This window comes from Metopolophium dirhodum, chromosome 7 (genome assembly GCF_019925205.1).
Source record: "Metopolophium dirhodum isolate CAU chromosome 7, ASM1992520v1, whole genome shotgun sequence".
NCBI lineage: Eukaryota > Metazoa > Arthropoda > Insecta > Hemiptera > Aphididae > Metopolophium > Metopolophium dirhodum.
The window spans coordinates 1,222,372-1,248,772 of NC_083566.1; the positions used below are offsets into that span (position 1 = coordinate 1,222,372).

General features: G+C 30.4%; 5 protein-coding genes across 9 annotated transcripts in view; 3 read left to right on the forward strand and 2 right to left on the reverse strand.

Annotated features, from left to right (window-relative positions):
* LOC132949474 (A disintegrin and metalloproteinase with thrombospondin motifs like) overlaps window positions 1-10,822 on the forward strand; it is a 57,859-nt gene extending 47,037 nt beyond the window's left edge. Inside the window, exons 8-17 of one of the 2 annotated variants that reach the window (XM_061020386.1) lie at window positions 94-223; window positions 978-1,120; window positions 1,312-1,364; window positions 2,685-2,811; window positions 2,949-3,113; window positions 3,407-3,533; window positions 3,600-3,704; window positions 4,123-4,274; window positions 6,453-6,829; window positions 9,712-10,822. In XM_061020386.1, the coding sequence (XP_060876369.1) occupies window positions 94-223; window positions 978-1,120; window positions 1,312-1,364; window positions 2,685-2,811; window positions 2,949-3,113; window positions 3,407-3,533; window positions 3,600-3,704; window positions 4,123-4,274; window positions 6,453-6,829; window positions 9,712-9,896 (1,564 nt within the window). In that variant the 3' untranslated portion in view covers window positions 9,897-10,822. Of the gene's footprint in view, window positions 1-93; window positions 224-977; window positions 1,121-1,311; window positions 1,365-1,772; window positions 1,829-2,684; window positions 2,812-2,948; window positions 3,114-3,406; window positions 3,534-3,599; window positions 3,705-4,122; window positions 4,275-6,452; window positions 6,830-9,711 lie in introns of both variants that reach the window. The other variant, XM_061020385.1, reaches the window with a different exon arrangement.
* LOC132949480 (homologous-pairing protein 2 homolog) lies at window positions 4-21,478 on the reverse strand. Of its 2 annotated transcripts, none has more exons than XM_061020394.1 (3): window positions 21,266-21,478; window positions 1,068-1,140; window positions 4-921 (listed from the first exon to the last, which is right to left on the reverse strand). In XM_061020394.1, exon 3 carries the CDS (start codon window positions 914-916, stop codon window positions 293-295), a length of 624 nt encoding a protein of 207 aa, XP_060876377.1. In that variant the 5' UTR covers window positions 917-921; window positions 1,068-1,140; window positions 21,266-21,478; the 3' UTR covers window positions 4-292. The 2 variants fall into 2 exon arrangements, with proteins under 2 accessions (XP_060876377.1, XP_060876376.1); XM_061020393.1 differs by lacking the exon at window positions 21,266-21,478 and adding an exon at window positions 7,984-8,065.
* Window positions 10,829-20,651, reverse strand: LOC132949482 (transmembrane protein 14C). Of its 3 annotated transcripts, none has more exons than XM_061020395.1 (4): window positions 20,395-20,651; window positions 14,400-14,519; window positions 13,947-14,136; window positions 10,829-11,232 (listed from the first exon to the last, which is right to left on the reverse strand). In XM_061020395.1, the coding sequence occupies exons 1-4, from the start codon at window positions 20,420-20,422 to the stop codon at window positions 11,169-11,171; spliced, it is 402 nt and encodes a 133-aa protein (XP_060876378.1). In that variant the 5' UTR covers window positions 20,423-20,651; the 3' UTR covers window positions 10,829-11,168. The 3 variants fall into 3 exon arrangements, with proteins under 3 accessions (XP_060876378.1, XP_060876380.1, XP_060876379.1); XM_061020397.1 differs by lacking the exon at window positions 20,395-20,651 and adding an exon at window positions 14,609-14,765 and having other exon boundaries at window positions 14,400-14,533; XM_061020396.1 differs by lacking the exon at window positions 20,395-20,651 and adding an exon at window positions 14,609-14,762.
* LOC132949479 (glutamate--cysteine ligase regulatory subunit) lies at window positions 14,929-17,124 on the forward strand. Its single transcript, XM_061020392.1, has 5 exons — window positions 14,929-15,203; window positions 15,294-15,483; window positions 15,549-15,742; window positions 15,801-15,915; window positions 16,811-17,124. Exons 1-5 carry the CDS (start codon window positions 15,096-15,098, stop codon window positions 16,969-16,971), a joined length of 768 nt encoding a protein of 255 aa, XP_060876375.1. The 5' UTR covers window positions 14,929-15,095; the 3' UTR covers window positions 16,972-17,124.
* Window positions 20,873-26,055, forward strand: LOC132949477 (uncharacterized). The gene is given in 3 exon segments (XM_061020390.1): window positions 20,873-21,065; window positions 22,100-22,904; window positions 22,906-26,055. Coding segments are annotated over 2 exon segments (1,251 nt in total). The 5' UTR covers window positions 20,873-21,065; window positions 22,100-22,103; the 3' UTR covers window positions 23,356-26,055.
* Window positions 26,056-26,401: the final 346 nt, after the last annotated feature.

The following is a 26,401-nucleotide window of genomic DNA, read 5'->3' on the forward strand; positions in this document are numbered from 1 at the left end:
ATATTATTATTATTATGGACTATGGTTTATTTATACATAATAACTATATATGATAAATTTTAATAAAAAAAACATTTTGCGATTTGTATACAGGTTGCACGGGGGAGACAACGTACAGATTAAACGTTACTTTGTGTCCTTCTGGAACGGCGTGGACCTCAGGTACAGACTACTCAAGGGTCCAAAAATACGTATTAGCATCGCGGGCATCATAATATCGCGGGTAAACAAAGTATAAGTATTATAAACATAAAAAAAAATAATAATAATATTTTTAACGCGACGGTCACGTTCACAATGCCGGCATGCCGACGCTCTCGTCGGTTTCGATTCCGATTTCTTCGAAAAGAGCTTTCTTTGGTTTCGGACAGTTCTCCAAGATCGAGTCCAATATGTCCGTACACATGCGTTTGCGTTTCCTATACTCTTTGGTGATCGTTTCGTATTCCTTCTTCACTTGCCCTCTATCCTTTAACGACATTACGTTGCCACTTGTTTTCGACATTTGATCCAATTGCGATTTTAGTTCGGATACGGTTTTTTCCATTTCGGCCACCTTGTCTTTTGCTTCCTCGGTGCTGTAGGTGCCCTGGAGCGCTTTCACTTCAATCTCGGATTCTTTGTACTTGCGCTCGACTTCACGCAGCGCCTCGTTAATTTTCATCAACTCCTCGTCAATTGACTGGATTTCATTTTGATCTTCCACCGTCGAGTCCGGTTGCACTACACAGTAAATCTTCTGCTTACCATTCAACTTCATGGAGACCTTGTTATCCTTCACCAACTGATCAAGTGCTTTTTCCACGGCCGACTTACCGACACCATGTCGCTGTAGATTTGAAAACACATCGTTGCTACTGAATGGTCTGTTGGCTTTGACCATGAACTCGTAAACGTTTTTCTTGTCCGATCCCATGTTTGCTGCAAAAATAAATAAATAAATAAAAATAAATTTATTTATAATATGCGATTTTTAGGCGAGAGACGCCACGCCCTATTTGGAGAGGAATAGAGTAGGTAGAGACGCCATTGACTCAGCGGCTGCACTCACAGACATGGGTAAATACCTGTTCAAAGAACGAAGACTGCCAGTATACGATATCGCCGTAGCCGTCACCAAGTAAGCTGGTTCTGAATAGTCTATGAATTCATAAAAAAAAAACATTTAATACAAATTAGTTTTTATTTTTTTATTATAACATCTCGAGTAAAAATAGATTTATTACTTTTACTCCGAGACCGTACAAAATTATATCTGTGTGATAATAATATAATTTATGGGACATTATAACCGACAACCAATGCATTTAGGTACGACATGTGCAGACGTCGAAAAGGAGGCCGTTGCACAAAAGGAACGGCTGGTATGTGGTAAATAAAAATAAGAGGGGAAAAGTGCTTGGTAGTGTGATACGGGAGAATTTGTACATACTGCAAATTGTCGTCCTACGAACGGCATTACCTATATTACTTATACTAAACATCCTTCTGGGTACGATGGGGACAGAGTATGTTATTATTGTGGTACTTGACGGAGCTTCTAACGTGTGTAGATGGTAGATGATTAATACTCTATATTATTTTAGTCTATATTATAACTATATTATATGATTCAAATGTAAACATTTGACGTGTTGGAATGATTATGTATACGAAATAATATGTTTGAATCACAACGTATTGGCGGACCGAGAGATACGTTATTGAGTCCAGAGCAATGTAAATGACAATTCAGAACGGACTAAATAGCATATATACTGTTTCATTTTCAGATTAGACATGTGCAGGCGACAATACCCACACGATACATGCAACAGGGGTACCGCAGGTATGTCCCTGAAAATCCAAAACATATCAGTGCACTTGTAATTTGTTCGGCCCCCAGATATCATTTCGTTTCCCTCTCAAACAAATCGCACTTAAAATTAAACATTGTATTATTTTTTTTTTGGCAAACAAAGGTTACAACAATCTTGATTCATTCACTGTCTGGCACTGAAATTCTGAAATTACATGGAAATAATGTATTTAAGGTCACCATTATATCTTCTTTTACACTGTTTTATATATACATAATACAAATTGTCACGTGTCTATTTTTAAACTCTATCGACAGAAAATGTTTTTTAGCATTTCGTGACACACACAAACACACAAGCGCGCGCTCGCACTCGTATACACTGGGCACGCAAATGCGTGACATGTGGTAATACTGGTGCGAAACTGGTTAGCTATAATGGTATACGCAAAGCTTTCTTTACGGTGATTTGTTTCCTGAATAATAAAAATCAAATATAAACATATATATTTGTGTATGTTTTTCTAACAAATATTTTATAAGTACGTGCATGTATAATGTACCTATACTGCAATATATACTAGTATAATATATAAATAAATATATTTAACTTAATCAGCTGCTCTGAACCGGTGTACCTAATATTATATAGGTACAAGGTAAAACGATTTAACAACGTTACACGCTTTCCTCTCGAATGTGTTGGATTAACAGTTATTTAGTTGCACTTGGACGGACTGTCCGCCGGTAGAAATTGCTTATTAATACTAGTAATAATTATTTTTTTCACTTTAATTGCGTTTGGGCATTGATGGATAAAAACGAAACGATTTTTTTTTTCCAAAAAAACATTCACTTATGCTAATCCCCGTGTTCACGTGTATAGGATTCGCGTACGTGGGAGGTGCTTGCGTAGTGAACAAACGTCTCGAGAAAGTCAATAGTGTCGCGATCATTGAGGACACCGGTGGCTTTTCGGGCATCATCGTAGCGGCGCATGAAGTCGGTCACCTGTAAGTCCAATCGCCACCGTCTTCTATGGATAACCCGCAAGACTTGTACATCGCTGCAGGTTTTCTCCTTAGCAGTGGCGCACAAGTTTTGCGTCCGATCGAGATTAATAACCGTGTGTGTTCGCGTATCGTTATAGGTTGGGTGCGGTGCACGACGGTTCGCCACCACCGACCTACCTGGGCGGACCGGGAGCGGAGAAATGTCGCTGGGAAGACGGATACATTATGAGCGATCTGCGGCACACCGAAAAAGGATTCCGGTGGTCACCGTGCAGCGTGTCGTCTTTCCATCATTTCTTAAAGTGCGTACAACATTCTGATCGATAAATTATGTGTATTTGGGACATGGGTGCACGTAAATAATAATATAATGGTAGGTCAAAGATGCAAATGTTCGGTAAAGCGACTTTAACGCTCCGGGAAGTGTCCCCGCATCATTTGGAACTGATGAAACCCGTTGACCGACTGGCTACTGACATTTTACGTTATTGACTATATAGCTACTGATTATGAAACACGAATAAACATAATATATACATTGACTGTCAATTAAAAATTGTAATAACAATAAATAATAATTTAATTTTCCGTATAGCGGTGACACGGCTACATGTCTGTTCAATTCGCCGCACGAAGACGAGTCACTGCCCAGGATGTTGCCAGGAAAACTGTTGACTCTGGACGCCCAGTGTAGAAAAGACCGAGGGACCAGCGCCTGTTTCGTGAGTTAACATCACGGCACAGTATTGAGATCGTAAAAAAATAACGTTTATTTGTATGCCTTGCAGAAAGATGATCGGGTGTGCGCTCAGCTATTCTGCTTTGACGCTGGTTCGGGTTACTGCGTGGCGTACAGGCCCGCGGCCGAAGGATCACCTTGCGGAGATGGACAAGTGAGTACTAAAGACAGCGTCTGAATAAAAATATTTTTTTTATACCTATTCAATTGTATCGGCAACGGGGGAGGTGCGAGTTTATTGGCGCAGATCGATTGTATTTAACACAATATATTATTATTAGACCGTTTTCTGTAAACATATACTATGGTATGTAATACGTATAGTCATGTGTAGGGCAGTGGTTTAGAGACTCAAAAACTACTCAACCAATTTTGACGACAAATTCAGTGATAATCCATAGAGATATAGATACAATGAAAGTGTAGAGAGTAGATTGAACTACGTTCAATCTGAAATGAATACTTCATAATTACAGCGTTGCCATTGTTATTAGTTTTTGGTTGATGAATCGAAACTTCATTCGATAACTTCAAAATTACTCATTGTCGTCACTCTGTTGTATAACTTGTAGCATTGCACCAACGGCAAGTGCATAACGGAACACGAGAACATAATACCGGACTTTTCGCAAAACACACCGGCCTACCTGCGCCGGTCGGGAGACGAAGGGGAAGCAACTCAAGACTGGCCGCAGTATTTGACTCCTAACGTCACGACACAGAGGTAAAATCAAAAAACAAAATTGCACTGTTGCGAACAACGTGTATAGGTACGACGAGATCCCGGCGACAGTCGCGGTGTATTATATTATTGCCTTAAATCACCCTATAAACACGCACGATCGACGACGATGATCAGTGACAGCGTGTGTATAATGTGCTATATTTTACTGTTATTAGATCAGGGATGGGCAAACTTATTTAACGGAGGGCCAACAAGTAAGCCCATCCCTGGTTTAGATCGTTCGTTAATCACGCGTGTTTATACTTGTACTGTAGGTATCGCGGCGACAACAAAATTATTATTTTTGTACACCTAATAATACCCATATAATCAGTAGATACAGGGCATAACGTACTTGAATGTTTAAACTGATAAAATATTTCTTGTGCATTATGTTTGATTGATGGTCTCAGTTTTCGCTCTCAGAAACGCGAAAACAAGTTTTAATTTTTCTTTTTTTCGAGCTGATTTAAAAACAATTATTATATCAGCGTTATTAGCTATAATACCTACAGGTTAAGTCTTTTGAAGACAAAAACTACAAAAATATTAAACTGTTGCAAATTTAAGTTATTAACAGGTAATAATATTAATTGTCGTCGCAACGTACCCAGAGCGGTACGCATTACGCACAAGCTTGTGATAAATATATGTTGGTAAATTTACTATATGCGGTTAATATATAAAACGCGCGTTTTGGACTACAGCGATCCGGCATTTTAGTATACCGTAAACGAGTAAAAATTCGACAAATAATATTGCGACCCATGTGGGTTTTAGACTCATAAGTCAGAATCTTTTCAGACTTAGCCGCCACCACTGAGTTAGTCAAAAACGCGCGTTTGGCACATGTCTTGTACTTTTGTTGTTTGTGAATGTTGTGTGTAGGATCCTATTTGTTTGTGTACTGTAAATACTCGATATTATCACATATTATTTATATATATATAATATATATACAGAGTGTGTCACCGTATATTTCCATAAAGCTAACACAGGGAAATGGAAATACACAACAGTGGGCCGCGCTATATAATATCATCACTTCTATATATTATTATCGTAATACTAGGTAATGAGTAGAATAGTATAGATACCTAGATATACGCACTTATATACAATATTATATTATTTTATGTATAGGTAATCTGAGTTAGACATAGTCAGATGATGGTCTTAGATCATATGTCAGGGATGGGCAACTAGCGGCATGCGTACCATTTTTATTTGGCCCGTGCTACATTTTCAAATGCAATACATAAGAGTTAAAAAATTTTAATTATCTACTTCATAAAATGTCGGAGAAATGTTTATCTGTATTTAAAAACTACGTTGTTCGTGAAACGTAGTTATTAATTCTTATCTGTTATTGAACAGCAACTATAAATTACTAACATGTGTTCATAAATATTATATAGTAGGTAGTTGTTATTTTATTATATTAATTTTGTCTTACTCAGCATGTCGCGCTGTCGTAGTTAATTACTATTAACGTGATTTCTATTACTTGAAAAATGTTATTAAAACATTTGTATTTAGCTTTCGATATAGGTACACCAGCCCACTAGATTTTAAAGTAAAAAAATTGGCCACATAATAAATTTAAGTTGCCTATCCTTGTTACATGTATATATGCAAGAAGTATATAAGATATTAAAACCCAAAATAAATCTTTGAACTTCACAAAGATTTCGGTCTTAGATTTTCAAAATAAATATTACGATTTCAAAGAAAAATTTTTATTAATCATATATCATATAATGTATGCAATAGATATTATAGATAATATATTATTATAAATTGACATGAACGTTATGCTTAGCTATACAATTATAAGACAACTATAGCTTTATTACTCGGGATAAATGAGATCGATCGATCAGCAGCAGCAGCAGGACTTATGTTCAAAATCAAATTCTGTATTTGAAATAACTATATTATTTATTTCACGTAGACCGAAATCTTGATTCCTTTGAATTGTTTAATTCATTTTTTTTTCTATCAAACGCGGGGGTCTGCCCCGACGACGATTATGTATTATATATTATTATACAAATCTACCTGATACCCATATCTCCCCATTTTACAGCTGCAATGAGCCAAATATTTATGTATACTATAATATAGGGATCGCTAAACATATTAAATTTAATATTACCAAATTTGGCGGCGTTTTAGGTCCGTGTGGAATGACTATTGGAGGACAACCCAAAAGACTATTGCCTCCACCACCAGTACTAGTAACAACTTGCACCCCCGACCGCAAAACTTGTACGCTCCGAACCCTTACCAACAACCTCCACAGGTAACCACGACTAGCGGTGACGCTCACGACGCGCGAATACCGACATACACACAACTACTACTACAACAACAACAACAACAACAACAACAACAACAACACCAAGTTAAACAACAACCACTAGGTAACGGCGACAAAAACGAAGACCCGTTGGCCGCGTTGCTTAAAAACAAATACTACCACTCGGGGCCGCAAGAGTTGAAAACCGTCGATCGACCTCAGTCGCCCAAGAGTAACGGCGGCGGTCCGTACGGTAAGTGATCGAGTTTGCGCGAAAGCGCTGCAAAATACGGGGGGGGGGGGGGAAACCGCCCACGCATCGCATTCGATCACATCATCATCATTTTATTATTATTTATCATTGCGTATACGAAAAAAAAAAATAATAATAATAATAATTTATTGGCTGGAACGAAAACCACTTCACACTATATCTTTACCGCCGATGATCTTCATAATATAATGTATCACACCCGAGTACCTATATATATTATATAACACGATATAACATCATAACAGAACGCTGCACGGACGACAACTTCGCATATTATAAAATATATATTTACGTCGCGATAATGCGCATGTGTATAATATCATAATATATGGTACCTATATATACGCAACATCGTACAATAGAATACACTTTGTATGCATGTACATAATATAATATTATCACTATTTATTATATATTATACACAGCTGCAGGGTGGTCCGGGTTCCGCGTTACAAATAAGCCATGCTCGGGCGGAAATGTGCGATATACCTATATATATTTCACTGGCTCGGTGTACACCGACTCCGAAATCTATCCACCCTCCCCCCCTTACAGGTATCTGTAGCGCGAGACACGGACGATCCTATATGCTAATGACGATAATATATTTATACGCCCAACAGTTGTATAGAGGTACACCAATGCCTAACAGAAGTCCATAATATTTCGTCAACGACATATTTAAGCATCGCTCTATACATACAACCGCTTGCACGGTGGCAACCATATATCATATCATCACCACAGCCGCCGTGCCGACACGCTAAACGCCTATATGCATACATTATTATTTATCATAAATACTCGCCTACTGTTAATGCTATACACGAGCCACGAGGCGTTGATTTTTCTCTTGACCTTATATTATATACTACTAGCTGAATTGCCCTGCTTCGCCCGTGTGTAGTTTTTGTTTTATCAAAATTAAATTCTTAAATCAACACAAATTGTTGTGTTTTAAAGAAGAAAAAATGTATTTTACTTAATGCTATCAAGTGCTAAAAAAGTAGTAGTTGCTGAGTTATAAAGACAACAAAAATAATAATAATAGTATTTACAAATGATACTAATGATTCTGATACACATATTGTTATTAAAAAATGTTTCTATTATTATTTATCATAAATACTCGCCTACTGTTAATGCTACACGAGCCACGAGGCGTTGATTTTTCTCTTGACCTTATATACACTATATAGACGCGATCGTTTCCTCGGTGGACCAATGCTCGGACTGTTGATAAGAAAAAAAATTAATTAATTATTATGCCGACGGTGTAAAAAAATTAGGTGCCAAGGAAACGTGGTTTCTATATTATAATATAATACGCCGTAGAAAAAAATTGCACTTTATGCCGTTGCTGACCGTTCCGAATTGCATACGTAATATTACACCGAACGTAAAATAACCAAAGCAAATTACATTAAAACAACTGCTTGTGAAGTACCCGCCGAATAGACGCTTCTTGCACTCACTCCAACCGCTGCGATGACGACGATGTCATCATTATTATTATTAATTGTGATCATCGTCCGACAACACGCGCCTGCGCAGTGCCAATTACCAGAAGCTGGTACAATCTCGCATACGCATCATTAACAGCTAGCGTATAGTTTAATACTATACTAAGCAATTATTATATAATATAACATATACATTAATATTTATTGTTATAACATCGCTAATTTTTTATAACTACAGGGCGATTATTTAAGAACACAGAACCCTTACCGTCCCGGTTAATTTTTGTTTAGATTTGAAAGAGAAAATTATATTTTATAAATAGTAACTAAAAATAATAAGTAGTCAGCCAATAGAAGATGCCTATACTTAACACTTGACAGTCAACTTTTTCAGTTTTAACGAGACAATCGTAAATATATTACTCAGAGCTTTTTTTAGAAAAAAATTATTCGTTACAATAAAATAAGCAGATACTTTCAGACTTCAGTCGTTTAACTCTATTTTTAATAATGTTTTGTTTATGCATATAGAAACTGTTTTCTTTTTCAAGAGAAAATAAAATAATCAGTGTAGTACGGACGTTGATTGAGGTGGTTGGGTATTCAAATACTGGTGGAGAGTTGGATTTTGGAAAATCTCAATGGATGATAATACTGATAAGACACCCAACTCATAGTTTAGAGGAATTTTGGAAAGCAGACTATGTCTTTTTTTAGAAATCAAAACATCATATTGTATATCCACTCACCTCTCTACATTATTATTAAAAATGTTTTATTGAACAAAATAAAAATTTTAACATTTCGGGGGTTTGCCCCAGCGATAAAATACTAATATTACTAACATTCACAGTTTATTAAAACCCAAAATCTAGCCGAGAACGAAATTGAAAAATCGCCCTGCGTTATTTTCACTGTACGTTTTCATCATGCATAAAATATTAAAAGATAATGGCTCGGTCAGGGTATTTACTTATAAAAACATGAGTTCAAATATACAGCGATTCGTTTAGTGGTACACACACCGACTCTTGTTAGATCGAAAAATATGGATGTTTCGGAGATATTCTTTTTACATACCTACCTAATTTGAAATCATTACAAAATAATATTTGAGAAAAAAAAACATATTTTTACCATACGTTTGAACAGTATAGATTTTTCATTTTATATTCTAAAGCAGAACATTTTTCAAAGGATTTCAATTTATAAAAAAAAAATTGCATTGAAGCTCAGACAACAAAAGTATAGTGGTTGGTTCCAAACGTTCCTAACAGTTTTTCGAGTTAACGAGCGTCGGTGATACATCCCCTGACCCATAAAAGAATTGCATCGTGTACTATGGTTATCGACTGACAATACATAATACGAATGTTTCGTTTGCCGTTTCGCCCACAGCTGACGAGTGCGTGGACCGAGCAGGAGCCATGGACATGCTGGGAGCCGTGTCCTGTTACGACTACCTAGCTAGGTACGGCATGGGACACTGTTCGAACCCGTACGTCCGGGAAAACTGTTGCGCCGCCGTCAAGTACGTGTGCAACGGTGGCTCGCGACAACTGCAATTGCAACAGTTCGGCTGACAGTCGTCGACAGTCGCAAACACGCGACGCGCAGGCGCAGTCTTATGCAGTTCACCCGTTCCCGTCCCACCAGCCAGCCAGCCAGCCAGCCCGCCCGCACGTACCTATCGTCAAGTTTTATGATATATATACGTATTATATATAGAGAAAAACAGAAAAAAAAAACCATATACAATCTCTGTGAGATCAATATTATATTATTAATATTATTATTATTATTTATGCCTCGTTATACATACACATTTTATATTATATTGTTTTTGAAAAAAAATATTTGTTTTAAAAAAAAAAAAATTAAACAAAAACCACTTATAAGTTATAACTTCAACGTCGTGTCGTGGACCTATGCGCGGATCATAACCGCAGTCAAACAATATACATCACACACACACACACACACACACACCAGAATACGATATTATTATTTATTGCTACCATATTATGTGTACAGTTTTTCTGTTTTATTTTTATCATTATTTATTAGTTGTGGTGTGACTCGACGACAAACAAATATCTATGAAAACCCTATACATTGTCCACATAATATTATACTCATTCTCGATTGAGAGATATTTTTATTGTGATAAGCCGCCCTTATATGATAAGTTCGTAATGATATTATAATATGACAACATTATGTATTACGTTCTCGTGTTTTGGAATCTTTTTTTATCCGATTCAAATAATATTGTTCCTCGACAACTCTAGAATAAAACTGGACTGAAAAAGATTTCGAAACTACGACATTTATGTGATTCAAAATTTATTTTTGTTTATTTTTATTTTTATTTGTAATTATTGAGTGGGCAAATAAAACTTTTCTGCCTATGATATTTTATTTTAACTAATTAAGATGTTGTTTAGTCTAAGACGTATTTTAAGTGACAGGAATGTACATACAAAAAATATATGATAAATAAGTTAAACGAATGTTTTAGTTTTTTTTGTTTTTATTTTGATACAAATCATTAAAAAAAAAAAATACTTATATAAAGCAGTAATCATAAATAATGGTAAAAATTACCCAAACCACCAAAAATTATAATTTAAATATAATTTAATTTTAAACTATTCTAATTTTATATTTAGCAGTACTGTATTCACAATCCTGGAGATGAGAACTAAAAGGGCAAATGCAAATATGCAATGATTTTCAAACATTTGCATTATTGCCCTCTAGTAATTCTTTTGGCTCGTTATTTTGCTCTTGTATAACATTTAGAACTGATAGTGATGGTTGTTGTAGTACTTCAGTGTTTTCTCCAGGATTGTCTATTCGTTTTTTGCCGACCAAACAATAACTTGTCTAGCACCCAATCTGATCACCATGGCCAAACTAAATAATAATAAATAATCACACATGAATATAATATATATAGCATATAGGATTTTTACAAGTTTATGAATATTTATAACTTAAACAAAATATCTATAAAAATTGTTAGGTTAGAGAAATAAAAAATAATCATATTGAGTTTATAAAATGCACTATCATTACATTTTCACTAGGTAAAAAAAGGTATTAAAAGAAATCATCCCACATTTATGAAAGATACTAGATTTACTGATCAGAGCACAATTTACAATTTTAAAAGATTATATGGAATATATCAATCAATATTTTTATCTTATAAAACTATTAACTATATTATGATATACTTTCTGAATCATATAAGTACAGTAAATAATAACTATGCAATAAAACATCATTATAAGTGCAATTGCATCTTTATTGTTTATAGTGTTACAGATATTTGCTATTTTTACAAGTACCTTAAGCCATAATATCATTTAATCATAAGCAAATAAGAGCAAATTGTGAGGCCCTCAAATAATCTTTTAAAAATACTAATTGAATCCGCTATTTTATTTGGTTTTAAATGGGTGTTCTTACTTTAAAAACATTCTAATATTTCTATCATCTTGCATCTATACAGCTTATAAAAAGGTATTATTGGACTATCAATTTTGAATTTGTAAATCCTTTCATATGATTAGATTATTTTAAATACTCGGAAGTATATACATATCTTATTAGTCATTTGCTGTTACTTAATAGGTAGATATATCAGTTTGTTTGATAAAAAAAGATTAATTAATACGCTAAAAATAATAAAATTTAAAGTGTTAATGACCTCACAGCGTAAAATTAAATTTAATTAAAATACAATAATTAAATGTCTAAGACTAATATTTAACTACCTAGTTATTTTATATTTATGGACTCTTTCAGGTATAATTTGTATAAGCATTTCATATTCAAATTATAATTATGTGCACTTTTTTTTTACTGCAATTATTTATAGTATATTTCAAATATAAGATAATAATATTGCACAAAAATAACTTGCAATGAGAAAAAGATAAATTCTATTTAATTTGTATATTCTATAATTCTATTCTATTAATTCTTATATAATATATCATTATGATATACTTTTCTACAAAATAATTAAGTACACACAACCAAATTGAATTGTTATAAGACTTAAGTTAACTTTTAACCAAACTTGTTATTTTAGGTATGAATATCAAATTTCCCGAGGCAATCCTTTTAATTTGTCTATGTATTAATGTATTACAACAAAAATAATGATAAAATAATTTTATTAAAAACTGATGTTGCATAAATATTCTCATTTTTCTGTTTTTACTCAAGTACCAATTACAATATTACATCCAATTTGCTACTGGATACCATCCTTAAAGTTGAAGATTGAAACATTTTTGTATTATAAAAAACATGCCAGGCACAAAAAATATTTATTTTTTTTTAAAACTTAGAAAAAACACATTGTAAAACTAATAAATTATTTACAATTTTTATATCAGATAAGATTTATCAGTACAAAATAATTTTTTTTTAAAGTAAAAACCTGCTTTAGAAAGTTACTACCTAGTTTCATTAATATTTTAACTGTAGCTATCATTTAATTAATTATTTTTAAAGTTATATTCATATGGGTTAATTAATACTTTTTACTTGATAAAATATCTTTTATTTTAGTTTAAGGACATTGAAAGAACATTTTAAATAAAAGTTTATCAAACACACCAATATTATAATGACCTCTGAAGTCCATGATTAACTTAAGTTAATGATGCAAAAGAATATCATGATAAAATAATAATAAAATCTTGTTGATGCTGATAAGAATATCATCTTGATATCCCGAAAAAACAGAAGAACCATTAGTAACATTTTATTTTTTTACAATTTTTTAAATGTATTAACTGATGCAACTTAGTGGCGTTTCTATGGTGGAGAGGGGGCATATCCCCACCTAGAAAAAAAATCATAGATACACTACTGATGCTACTAATATTATTAAAGATTTGAAGTTTCGAGAATCCACAAGAGCAACAAGGCTTCAAAATCTAACAGAATACAAAGATCGATTATTAACCGAATTTCAAATGAAGTGAATAAATTACCTACAGAAATCAGTGGCATACATAGAAATAATTTTTGGGGTGGGCTATAATAGATAGAAAATAGCAAGTGATCTATTACTTAGAGCCTACTGTCTACTAGATATTTAACAGTTTCTAAAAATATATTCGTATTTATTATTTTTCAACAAGCTATGAAATATTATAACTTATAATAGTACCTAACAAAATATATTGTTGATCTATTTAAAAACACTGTAATTTCGGGGGGGGGGGGGGTGCAGCCCACTAGGCCCACCCACTATATACGCCACTGACACAAATCAATGTCTTCCATCTTACATTAGATCAATTTAAAAGTAGTACCTATCCAGCTAATATCATTAGTCTAATGTCTAAACTATATAACTATACTTACTTATGTAACTATGTTACTTGTTTTTATTATATTCTAGTTTTTTTTTTATTCTTTTCTTGTTTATTTATACCATACATCTAATTTTTGCCAGAGTTAAAAGGTATAATAATTCATATTATGTGTTATATTTCATTATATTTACTAAAAGGGTATTTACCCATTGATTTAAATAAATAAACATATTTTGATAAATCAAATAAAAATATGATATAAATCATTAAAATAATTTTAAAATGTACCTTAAAGCTGCCAATATACCAGCTGGCATGACTTTTCCACTATTAAGATAACGAACACCCATTATTCCTCCTAGAACTGCACTTGTACCCAATGAAAGGGCCAAGTTATTGGGATTTTTTGTGGTTTGGTATGCACCATACCCAAGTAGAGATCCAAACAACAAACCCGCCGACAGACTTGGAATACTTGCTACAAACAAAAATATCAAATCAATTTTAATGTTCTAAATATAATCGCACACGATTGGAAATGATTGAATAACTCAAAACTTTAACCAGAAAAACAATACCCCTTTTTATACATGGGTGTACATGTTGAGACGCTAAAAAGTTGGAATTATTTTTTTTAATCTTTATAGTTTTGAGTCACCGTCTAGGTGGTTGAACCGTGTACCTATAGCACACACAAATATTATGTGTTTATATCGGGGAAATAATAATTTATAGTCATACCTGCTTTGGCGTAGCCGATGATGCCTCCGGCCGCCACCGTTGCGGCGTAAGCAAATCCAATATAATCAACGGGCATGGTGAACGGAACGCCGCCGGTCGTGTGGTACGGTGGCGATAAATCTTCAGATAAAAAACTGATTATTTTTACGTGTGGAATAAACACAAGCACGGATAACGACTACGTAACAAGTTTTTATTTAGATACCTACCTATAACCACTCGTAGACGTTTATTGTTTATTCGTACTGTAATCTTATCGCCGGCAGTAATATTACTGTTACCTATTAGGTACTATAATTAATTGCTGCTTAAAGTTGCGTGTTTTCCGCGTGTAATATGTATAATAATATATTATATTGTGATAGTGAGCGATTGGCGACGCCAATTTGCCGTGTAAAAAATAATAATGGCCATGTGATATTATTGTGTGAGCAGGTACATACAACAGTTGTATTCCCGCGGATGACCTTGGAATTGATAACAGAAATTGTGCTACTATATAGGACGTTCGGATAATCATTTCCTTTTTACTTCGATTGTGTGTGGCGTGCATGCACGACCTAGGTACAAATTTTGTACGTTTTGCTCAAATATCCGTCTCAACGTTTTCGTAATTTGTTTAGGAAAATCGATTTTTTAGTACATTATACATACGTTGTGGCAAGAGTGTTATAAACTATCAACAGTGATTTTACAATGCCATACGATATTCCGAAAACTGTTTCAAAAATTTATATTCATACTGGAAATGTGTTGAATGCTAATGAATTGACACAAAAAGCAGGTCAAAATGCAACTGAAGAGGTAACAATAATTATTAAGTTTGTACTTAGATTCCTAAATTATATTACATATTATTTAACTCGTTCCATCTACCTACTTATATGATTTTAGGTAGTTGAATGTTTAAACATTTGTCTGTCCAAGTATCCATCACCATTTGCATTGAACGAAAAAACTGTACATTTAAAATGTGATGAGTGCTACAATAATGACAATGAAGAAGATTTAGCTCTCAAAACAAGCGTCAAGATTTTTCTTACCACAAACGAGGTGGATGTTCTGGAAGATTCGTTAAAAAATCGTGAGATACTAATTTTTTATTTACTATTGTGTATTTTATTTAATAGAATTAATCTATTGTTTTAGTTTTTAAAGAATTGAATGAAGAAGTTGTAGATTCTGTAATTTTAGCATTTAATCATGGTAAAGATACCTTGTTAGCAGATTTGTTAACTCTGTGGTCTATACTTGAAGGATATGTTAACAAACAGAAAATCACGCGTATCGGTGTGAGTGACATTGACACAGATCTGTTCATTTCTCTGTACAATAACTCAATTGTAAGTTCATTCTATTCTATTTTGTACATTAAATATTAATTATTTGTTTTGATCTTAGATTAAGCCAACAATTGTTCAAATTAATTTGAACTCTTGTTGTGTTGTACCAGAAGCCCTTCAAGAGTTTACTAAAGATAATGAAATACAGTTATTGACACACAGTGATTCAAAAGGTATTTTTAAGTGTGCCTCAATAATATAATATTGAGTCAATATTAATACTATACATAATTAACAATATTGTGTTGAATTAATAATTCAGTACATGTCTTAATTTGCAATGTAATGCATATAGGTTATAGGTAGATAGAATCTATGAAGTTGTCATATTTTTAAATTATTGCCAAAATGTCATTAGAACATTATTTTAATGTTTCTGAAATATTTTATTATTTTAAAATACTGTGTAGTCATAAGTACTTTCAGAGTTTAATACGAAAATTATATTATAATACTAGAAGTAGGTTTAACAGTTTTTCATTTTTATTGAATAATTAAGTTCAAATAACAAATATCATCCTATTAAACATCTGTATGACTACTTTCAATGTATTTATACAGTATATTATAAGTATACCTATTATTTACTGATTATTGCTGAAATATAGAAGAAACATTTTAATTCCGGTTATTATACAATTTTACTCTACAGGTTATACTAAAAATTTCTTATCATTTGAACACATAAAAATATTGAAACAATATGCAACATTCTTTGAAATAGTCATTAAAGATTTTTTTAACTACCTAATTAAATAGGTATGTATAAGTATCTAAAATAAAAAACAAACTTAAAATATGCTATGTAAAAAAAATGTATTTTGAGTCTATGATAAAATATATAAAATGGCCATTAAAATTTTACCCGATAAATTGTTAATGTTTTAAAAATCTAAAGTATTATATTGATCGTTTTATCTTACTTTGTTAGTTGTGAGTTATGACTATAACATTTTATAGTTTTTAATTTGTTTATTATACTATTGCAAATCTCACTTTATTTTTCTACAGGTATTAATATATTTGTTTATATATGAATTTAATACATATATATGCTTTTTTTTTTAGAAATCTTACCCCAATCATGCTTAGCTGAAGTTTTTGGAGACCAAACTGAACTAAAACAAAAAATACCTAAACTTGAATGGATGATAAGATACCTAACTCATGTTAAGTGTAGAGGAGTCTTAGCAAGTAAAGGATATATTGTATGTCTTAAAAGATCATAGAATCAATTCACAACATGTCTAAAAGGCAAATTAAGATGTATACACACCTTTTTTATTATTATAAAAGTTTATGAATTTTATACTTTTTTCTTCGAACAAACTAAAATTGTTACTAAACAAACTTAAATAAATTGTTATCATAATATTTTTATACTCTTGTGAAGGCATTTTAAGTCTATAACTTATACAAATATTTGTAACCTTGTTGAAATTGTGATAGTTACATATTTTTATAAATTATATAACTATCCTAAATATTAATAAACTAAACATAAAAGTGAATAAATAATTATTTAATTTTATACTTAATATATTAACACAGAATTAATATTGCGTATTTTGATTACAAATAAAGCTCTAATTAGGTATTATTGTAGAGTCCTAATATTACTTTATTGAAATTATTCCAAATTGTTTTAAGTTTAACACACAAATGTTTTTAATGAATTAATTTGATATTGACCAGATACTATTATGCACAAAAATATAATTATTGAAGTGATAATTTTTCAATTATTTTATTATTTATTCAATTAATTTTTTAATTCAAATTCTTTCTCAAGGTTACGCATAGAATTAATTTTGCTCGAATAACTGAAAAATGCCTTTATAAAATTAAAGTTTAAATATTTAATTATTGTTACTTTCACAAAATGCTTACTTGTGTGATAACATCTCAACTTAATAGTGTTGGCACTTTGTGTATATCTTGGTCAATAATAATACAATCCACATTGTATAAGTAATAACCTTAATTTGTATTTGACCAAAATATTATACATTTGTATGTATATACCTGTAGGCTATACGTGTTTAATAATATAAAATATATTTTTTAGGGAGCTCATAAGATATAATGTATCATGAAAGAAATATTTTAGTTATTAATATAACTTAAATTAAAAAATATGGTTTATAGTATGATAATTTAAGATCAATAACATAATACAATATGTTGAATACCTACATTGTTGGATTTGTTGAATTAATAAAATTTTAGACACCGTTAAAACATAAGTGAATTAATTTGTATAAATTGTTATGATACATTTATAGTTATCTGTTCTATGTTTCACCGATATATTAAATACATGGGTAGTATGGCAATATTTTATGCAGCATTTGCATACAATCTTCCACGACTCATCATTAAGTATGGCATATTAGATTGCGATACCTATACTTATTGCATTTTTTGAACTTTTTTAGTAAGCAGACATCATACAATTGTATTAGTATAATTGACTAATAAATATGCCTTACCTACATATTAACGGTTAGCTATCTATGAATGGGAAGACATTCTATATTGTTAAATAAAATAAATTTAGCTACTATCTCATATAAGATTCAGCTCAGACACCAACCAATTTTAGTCTGATTCAATCAGACCACACTTCTCAATAAATTGGGTTTTATTGTCGGTGGCCAAAAAATTAGTTTACCATATTTATCTTAGCAAAATACAAGCTAGGTGGTTGTTGAAATAATAAAATAATAAACATGGTGTGCGCCGTGTGCCCGTGTGTTAGGTACGTCTACTGATACTAATGGCGTACTCAAGGGAGGACATGGGGATCAGAGCCACCCTACCATTGGCTTAGGAGTGGATAATCTTCCATATTGTGTTTGATGTGAATTTTAAATCAATTCAAATTGTATTCATTATTCCTTATTGTTAAGTATTTTACTACCTAAGAAAAAAGTTTTGAGAGGGTGGGAGATTTTTCAATTTTCCCCTCCCATTTAACTAAGTCGTTTTATTTTTTGATCCCCCTTTCAGAAATCATGTCTACGCCACAGACTGATACCACCATGTGCAGAATCCTACCATGTGAGGTAGGTATATCAAACAGATCATAAACAGAAGAATATTTCAGGATAATAATAAATAACAACCAATGACCTTAGGTACATGCAAAAATACATATTTTTCCATGAAGAGATGTCTCATAAAATACATTTTAGGTCATTGATTTTTCACAAATGTAAATTAAAACTACGTAATTATATAAATTGATAATAGAACCACTAGAAACCAACTTCATTATTTTTTTATTATGAACATTTCTAAAGATTAGTTACCTATATGTACAGGGTGATTTATTAAGCGTAAAACACTCATTATCTCAAAAAGTATTAATTTTTTTGAAAATATTTTTTTACATAGTTTCAAGTTATTAAAAAACAATGTTATTACTAAAAAATTATATTTTTAAATATTTTTCTTCATATTTTTTTACTTTTTTGAATGACAGCATAGAGTTTAAATTTCATATTCCAAAGCAAAATATTTTTCTAAGTATTTAGATTCAGAAAAATTGAATAGGTCGAGTAGTTTATGAGTTATAAGCATTTAAAGTTTAGATGGGCAGAGTGCAGTGTTTGGGGTTACCTTGCAAAATGTTTATCCACTACTCCGCTTGTCTAAACTTTAAATACTTATAACTCATAAACTACTCGTCCTAAATATAATTTTTATGTATCAAAATACTTAGAAAAATATTCTGCTTTGGAAAATGAAATTAAAACTCTGTTGTCATTCAAAAAAGTAAAAACTTAAAAAAATATGATTTTTTCGTAAAAACGTTGTTTTTTAACAACTTGAAACTATGTAAAAAAATATTTTCAAAAACATTAATACTTTTTGAGATAATGAGTGTTTTATGTTTAATGAATCACCCAGTGTATACTTTAAATTAAACATTTAATGATGATGATAATAGCATTAATAACAATCAACAATAATAGAGTAACATTGATAATACCTATATAAATGTATTAATGAAAAAATTAGTTAAATATTTAAAATCTTATTTTACAATGAAAAAAACACGTGTTATTTCTAAAAGCTGTTGGGTTTTAAGGAAAGCAGACAATTTTATTAAATATCTTAAACTAGGCTAGCTACAATTTTAATCTCACTGCACATAATATGGGAACATTCAACATTGGTTACTATGTGTAGAATGTAAATAATATATTACTTAAGAGGACGTTACACCGACATGTCTCCGTCTTACATTGGGTAACATAGCAAATTGTACGCTCAGCAGATCACGTTTCAGATAATGTTACGCACTTGTAAAACGGAGACAGCCAATGTTGGCATGACGTCCTCTTAAATGCTTCTAGATTAAATAGATATCAATTTGAATTAATATTAAAAATATTATTGTCCCTTCAAAATTGTGTGGAAGGCAAATATTAAATCCTGATGAAAATGAATTTGAACTTTTAAAGGCAAATAGACAATTTAAAGTTATTAGAAAAAATAACTAGGGACAATATATGTTAATTAACGACCAACTACTGTTGGATTTAATAGTCATACTATAAAAACCGTACATGTTGCTCGATATATTATACTAATTTTTACATCTCAATACTTAAGTATCGAGGATGAAATGGGTTGGTACTTACTTCTGAGTGTGTTTTCACTTGAGTGCATTCATAATAGGAAATTAGTAAAATAAACGACTTCAGTAATAGGCGATTACTTTAAGTCTTTCGTTGTACACAGTTGACAAAAATTAAAAACCTAGTTTTAAAAATTACCAAGACAAATCACGATTAAAATTCTTAAACCACAACTGATGTCTGATGTTTTAATTTTGCGAACATTTATACATAACATTTATATAGGTACAACATTATATTATTGGGGTTCCGTTTTATAAGTCGACACAGTTAGAGCGGATGGACGAACTTCGAATAAAGTCTTCCGACCAAAGATCAGATAATATTACCAACGGGCTTATCATCATAAATCGCAGTTTTGGCGCGATAAATACAAAACAAAAATGGTTGCCATGTTTCTCTGTGCTCCGAATGGGAATTGGTCGCTGACCGCTGATGATAAAAAAAAAATGTCCACCTCGAAAAAAAATAAGTAAATTCCAAAATGTGAAAGTATTATTAGTACATTACCGACTCCACCGGTTTTCGGGGAATCTGTTTTTGGAAATATTACGGTTTTTATTAATATTTCATATTTTTCAAAACGCAATTTCCTCAAAAACGAATGCGATACGATGTTGCCAAATTTAAACATACGGTCGATCTACATCTGAACAACTTACATTGTAAAATAGGTATTCTGTTTGATAATATCATTTTTAGACTTTTTGTGTTCGCTCTCGTACATTTCTTGGTACTGTTATTTATTTTTATTTTTAGATACTACCGTAGTACCTAGTACCTACTGTCTAGTATTTAGTAATTTGTAAATTTATTACGTGTGCAATAAATTATTTACTCCTTCCGTGTCAGTTCGAAACAATTGAGTACTTACTTGTTTAGTTGTTTAGTGGTTTGTGCCAGATGCGCCAGACGCGCGATCGTTGGCCCTCGGCAATCGTCTTGAACCATTTAACTGCTTTTACATTTTACTATTTTAGTATATTATTATACGATAGAGCTAAGACAATAACCCATAACTATTTTAATTCAATTTGAGTGATCGACGGCAATTAGTGTACTTGATAAAATATTAAACGTGAAACGAGTGAGTATTTGGCTAGTCTCGGCAATTTAAATGCCGAATAAAACGCACGGCATACACAAATAATGTAATATAGTCGTTTTATTTAATAACAGTTAGAGTTCAAAATTATGAACTCAAGTGTATCTCAGTGTTAATTAAAATATATATATATATATATATAGAATGTTACAGAAACGGGAATATTAATTGTCAGATAACTTAGTATTTTGTTGATATGTCTTGTTGTGGTTGAGTAAACTTTACATTTTTTCCTTATCTTTAAATTCATTAATTTAAGAACATCATGTTAAACTGATGTGTACACATTTTTAATTGATATTTTATTTCTGCATCAATATACATATATATATATATATTTTTTTCGTACATCTAATTATAAAAATAATTAGGTAGGTACATCTTTCTTCGTTATAAACTTAATTATTATTTATCTAATCATTATAGTGCATGTATTATTAGAATAGTTCTATACCCAATTAATTTATATAAAACAACACCACTCTACAAACTGTAAGTGTGATATCTCATAAAAAAATTTTTTTACCGGTTTTTACCCAATTACTTAATTAATATACTAAATTCTCTGATTAAATCTATCTATATTATTTTATAATTGTTTAGAAATATGGCTGAGCTGGAAAGTGAAGATAGTTCAGATGGTACATTAGTCATCGATGAACCGAATTATGATAATCAAACAATTGAAGTATTAGATCATTCAGATTCAGACGTGGAAATTGTTGAATTAGATGATGATATTGTAGATAACTCAGATGTGGAAATTGTTGAACTTGATGATGATATAGAAGATAATTCGGATGTGGAAATTGTTGAATTAGACCATCATATAAAAAATACTTCTACTTCGTTGAATCCTTCAGGTTTATCCACAAAAATCAGTTTAACATGTAAACCATGCTCTAGAATATTTTCGACTAACAATGATTTACTCAACCACATCAGAAAGTTTAAAGGAAGGATAGGAGGTTGTACCAATTTACCAAGAAATTTACCAAATAATACGATAGTAAAAAGAAAAACCACTGAAAGCCCTGAATCTGAGCACTTAATTATTAAAAAGAAACGCGGCAGGCCACCAAAAAAGCATAATGTTAATGGACCTCAGTCTCCTGTACCTATTCTTAAACCTGTTCCTAAAACTATTCCTCTATGTCGTCCTTCAATACCAGAATTAATACCAATAATCTTCAAGTCTGTTACTAGACCTACTATTGCAACAATTAATAATAATACTTTGCCATCTCTGCGACAATTATTAGTCGATGAAATTGAACCAGAATATCCGTGTACAATGTGTGGTGAAATATTTCGACATAATATTGGCCTTATATGTCATTTGGATACTAAACACAAAAATGAAACAACTAATAAAGAAGACACAGATAAAAATAAAAAATTGGGTGTAAAAAAAACGAATTATGAAGAAAAATATTGTTAGCGAAATTAAGCAGATAGAAAATTATGAGCCTATATCAGATACCGTTGATTTAACATTAGTCCCAGATTTAAAAAAAGACAGTTTGATGAATCGAATGAAATCCTATGTGTATAGTCTCAACAAAAACCAAGCAATTTGTCTTCTATGCAATATAGACTTCAAGAATACCAAAAAAGCATTAGCTCATGTTGAAGATAAACATATAATGGATAAGATTGAATGTGGATATTGTAATATGAAATTTGTGTTTGAATTAAAACTAAGAAGTCATATGGCAAAAAGACATAAAATAATTGCTGTTTATAAATGTGATAAATGTTCAAAGATGATAAATAAAGAAGAATGTGATTCACATTCAGAAAAATGTAAAGGAAAAGTGAACCCAACAATAATCAAAAGAGAAGAAGGTACTATCTAACAGTTTATAAATTTAAATTATTTAGTGGTAAGTAACATTGTTAATCTAATACCAAAGTTAAAACATAATAAAAAGTAATCTTTTAGAATAAATAGTCATAATATAAAGTAATCATTTTAAATATATAGTCATGATACTTAGAAAAACTATAACTAAAAAATTATAACTATACTTTGTTCCAAAAGAGAATATACCAGGCTGTGACCAGTTTCCGTCAGGCGGTGCACATAACAGCATAAGTGACCATATAGTGACCAGTGGAAGGTGAAAAATATGCACAGAACTGATATATTCTTATTTGGAACGGAAGATATTTATCTATGTTTTATTTTTACTTATAAATGTGAAATCTTAGTGTATAAGTCCCAAAAGTAACTTATATAATTATATATATAATGTGTTAGATGAATGCCGATGTGTTGTTTTAGAATTGGGGGAAGTAAAGTATGTACCTAGTTGGTTGTTTAGAGTTTTCATTTTTTATTTAAAGTCGGCATTTTACTTATGAAAAACTCAAGTTAGACATACCATTTACCAATTTTTTTAATGTGAAAGATACAACAACGGGTTTTCAGTATTAATTTAAATAAAAAAGAGTATTCAAATATATGTGTTGGTGAAAGTGATATGTTACTTAAACATAAGTGTTTTACAAAATTTTACTGTAAGATAGTTATATATTTGATTACTTTATTATTCAATCAGTATATCCGAGTTTCTTAATAATAATGACAATAGAGTAGTCTAACCTTAAGTTAGAAATGAATGAAATGAATATAAATATGAATTGAAACATTTTTTTTTTTAATGTACGTGGATAAAAATAATATTAATTTTATCTAGGTAGTATCTACATAGATATTTACTTCAGATTTAACTCTGTACTATTAATTACTTAGTATGTCTAGGTAACTGATATTTTGCTGATAATACTACTCAATTTAAATTAAATTATTAAATATTTACATAACTTTTTAAGTACCTGCATAAGAAATTGTAAAAAACTAAAATTAAACAACAAAAATCTCACATATATTTGGCTGTAGTAAGATATGATTAATATGAAATATTTTAATTGAAATTTTTAAGTTTCAATTACTTAAGATATTGAGTGGTGTTATGTTTAGAATGTTTTTTTGTGATAACCTTATTGAAAAACATTAAATATGGTAGTACAATTTGTAGATAACTAAATTAAATGAAATAATAATTAAGGAAGCCATTCTTTGTTACTACTTACTATCATATTTTATATAAACTAAATAAACTGTATGTGTTGGTCGTAACAATATTATGAAACTAGCTAAAGAATTTATATAATCTAATTTTATTAGAGATTATGGGTAACATTACTTTGAGTGCTCAAATATAAAAATATAATATTATTTTATAAGCAATAAATAGGTAACTCAAAACCATAAACATTTAAATTTACAAATATTAGAAACAAAACATTGTTATTTAAATACATTTAGAAATAATGACCAAAATGTTTCACATATAGTCAAATGATATAAATATTTTATAAATATAAAAATCTAATTTAAACTTCACTTATTATTTTAATAATTTTATCTCATAGAAAAAAATGTTATGTCATAACCTTTAATTGAGAGACACCATTATGTATTATTTTTTTTATTTGAGTTTTTATTAATGTTCTACTAATATATATGTTCCTAATGTATTTATTTGTTTTATCCTACAAATTTATGTGATTTGAGTTTTGTTAAAAATAAGTAGAAGTTAACAAAATTATCATTTAAAACAATTTCACCAACATTTTGATACTTAGTAATTTTATTTAAATAATGAGAATTTGTATTTTGTATGGAATATTTAATTTTCTTAGTGATCATTGAAATAATCTTAAAAACCAATCGTTGATCAAGTGAGATATATACCTATTTAAAAAGTCATTTTTCTAATAATAATTGTCAAACGTTTGTGTACCTAAATAAATTAAGTACTACCACTTGAAACATTTTGAAATACATTTTTAATTTCAACTGGCTCAATGATAAAAATGTTAATGATAATAACAATATATATATTTATATTAAACACTGTGCTGTGTTAAGTTTTAATGCTGCCAGCCGCCAGGGCAACAGAAATAATTCCAACATTAGGTTATATAAATGTAGGTAATTGTTTTCACAAGTATAGCACTACAAAATTGCTATTAGTCTTAACTAATCTTTTGTTTAACTACATTTAAAACATAAATTCCGTTAAATTTATTTTGCCCATGATGCGGTATAAATTTAATTATATTCTATTGTATATGTTATATTAATGTTCTTAAGGTTCTTGTTTATCCGCCAACAATTAATATTAATAATATCATATAAATAAAAGCAAAAAAAATATATATATGTGTAAATTAATAATATATAATACAACCATTTAAATTCAGCAGGATTTGACATTAATATTTTTTGGTTGGCAGATTAATATATTCAATATTTTGATGTAATTTTTAAAAGTCTAGAAAAATGTATTTTGATAATTAAATTGCACAAAATAATATTTTTTTTCCATTAATTATGTAGTGAGAAGTTTTTTCTTTGATATAATGAGGTTTTATTTATTTTTAAGTTATATGAATTAAAAATTAAATACATTTTAGGCACGCATGTTATTTGTAGATTTTACTTTTTAGTCATTATGTTACAATTTTAAATAATAACAGTTCATTAATTAAAAATATATGAATAAACATAAAAACAATTTAATTATTAATGACCAAGTAGTTAATCAATACTTCAACAAAAAGACTAGTACCAATGAATGTATTTATTTTATTTTTATTTAGTCAATTTATTTAGACTGATGTGATAGTTATTTAAATGCTTTTTATTTATTGTTAAATGTATTACATATGTATTTAAATTGTTTTGTTTTGTTAAAGCTTACACATATAATATAATTTATAATATTATATACTCCTATATTCAATGTCGTACACCTAGTCACATTTATTTGTTTTTTTTATTTTTTAAAAAAATACTTATTTGTTGTACCTATTTTATTTGTCTGAATAAAA

What these genes read in the sequence shown, in the direction of transcription:
- LOC132949480 (XM_061020394.1), bottom strand. Translation starts at nt 916, where the DNA reads ATGGGATCGGACAAGAAAAACGTTTACGAGTTCATGGTCAAAGCCAAC.
- LOC132949479 (XM_061020392.1), top strand. Translation starts at nt 15,096, where the DNA reads ATGCCATACGATATTCCGAAAACTGTTTCAAAAATTTATATTCATACT. An exon ending in GGAAGATTCGTTAAAAAATC is followed by an intron (nt 15,484 to 15,548) that starts GTGAGATACTAA and finishes CTATTGTTTTAG; the next exon opens with TTTTTAAAGAATTGAATGAA. An exon ending in GACACACAGTGATTCAAAAG is followed by an intron (nt 15,916 to 16,810) that starts GTATTTTTAAGT and finishes TTTTTTTTTTAG; the next exon opens with AAATCTTACCCCAATCATGC.
- LOC132949482 (XM_061020395.1), bottom strand. Translation starts at nt 20,422, where the DNA reads ATGCACTCAAGTGAAAACACACTCAGAA. An exon ending in AAGTGAAAACACACTCAGAA is followed by an intron (nt 14,520 to 20,394) that starts GTAAGTACCAAC and finishes TTTTATCTGAAG; the next exon opens with ATTTATCGCCACCGTACCAC. An exon ending in CATCGGCTACGCCAAAGCAG is followed by an intron (nt 14,137 to 14,399) that starts GTATGACTATAA and finishes TTTTGTTTGTAG; the next exon opens with CAAGTATTCCAAGTCTGTCG.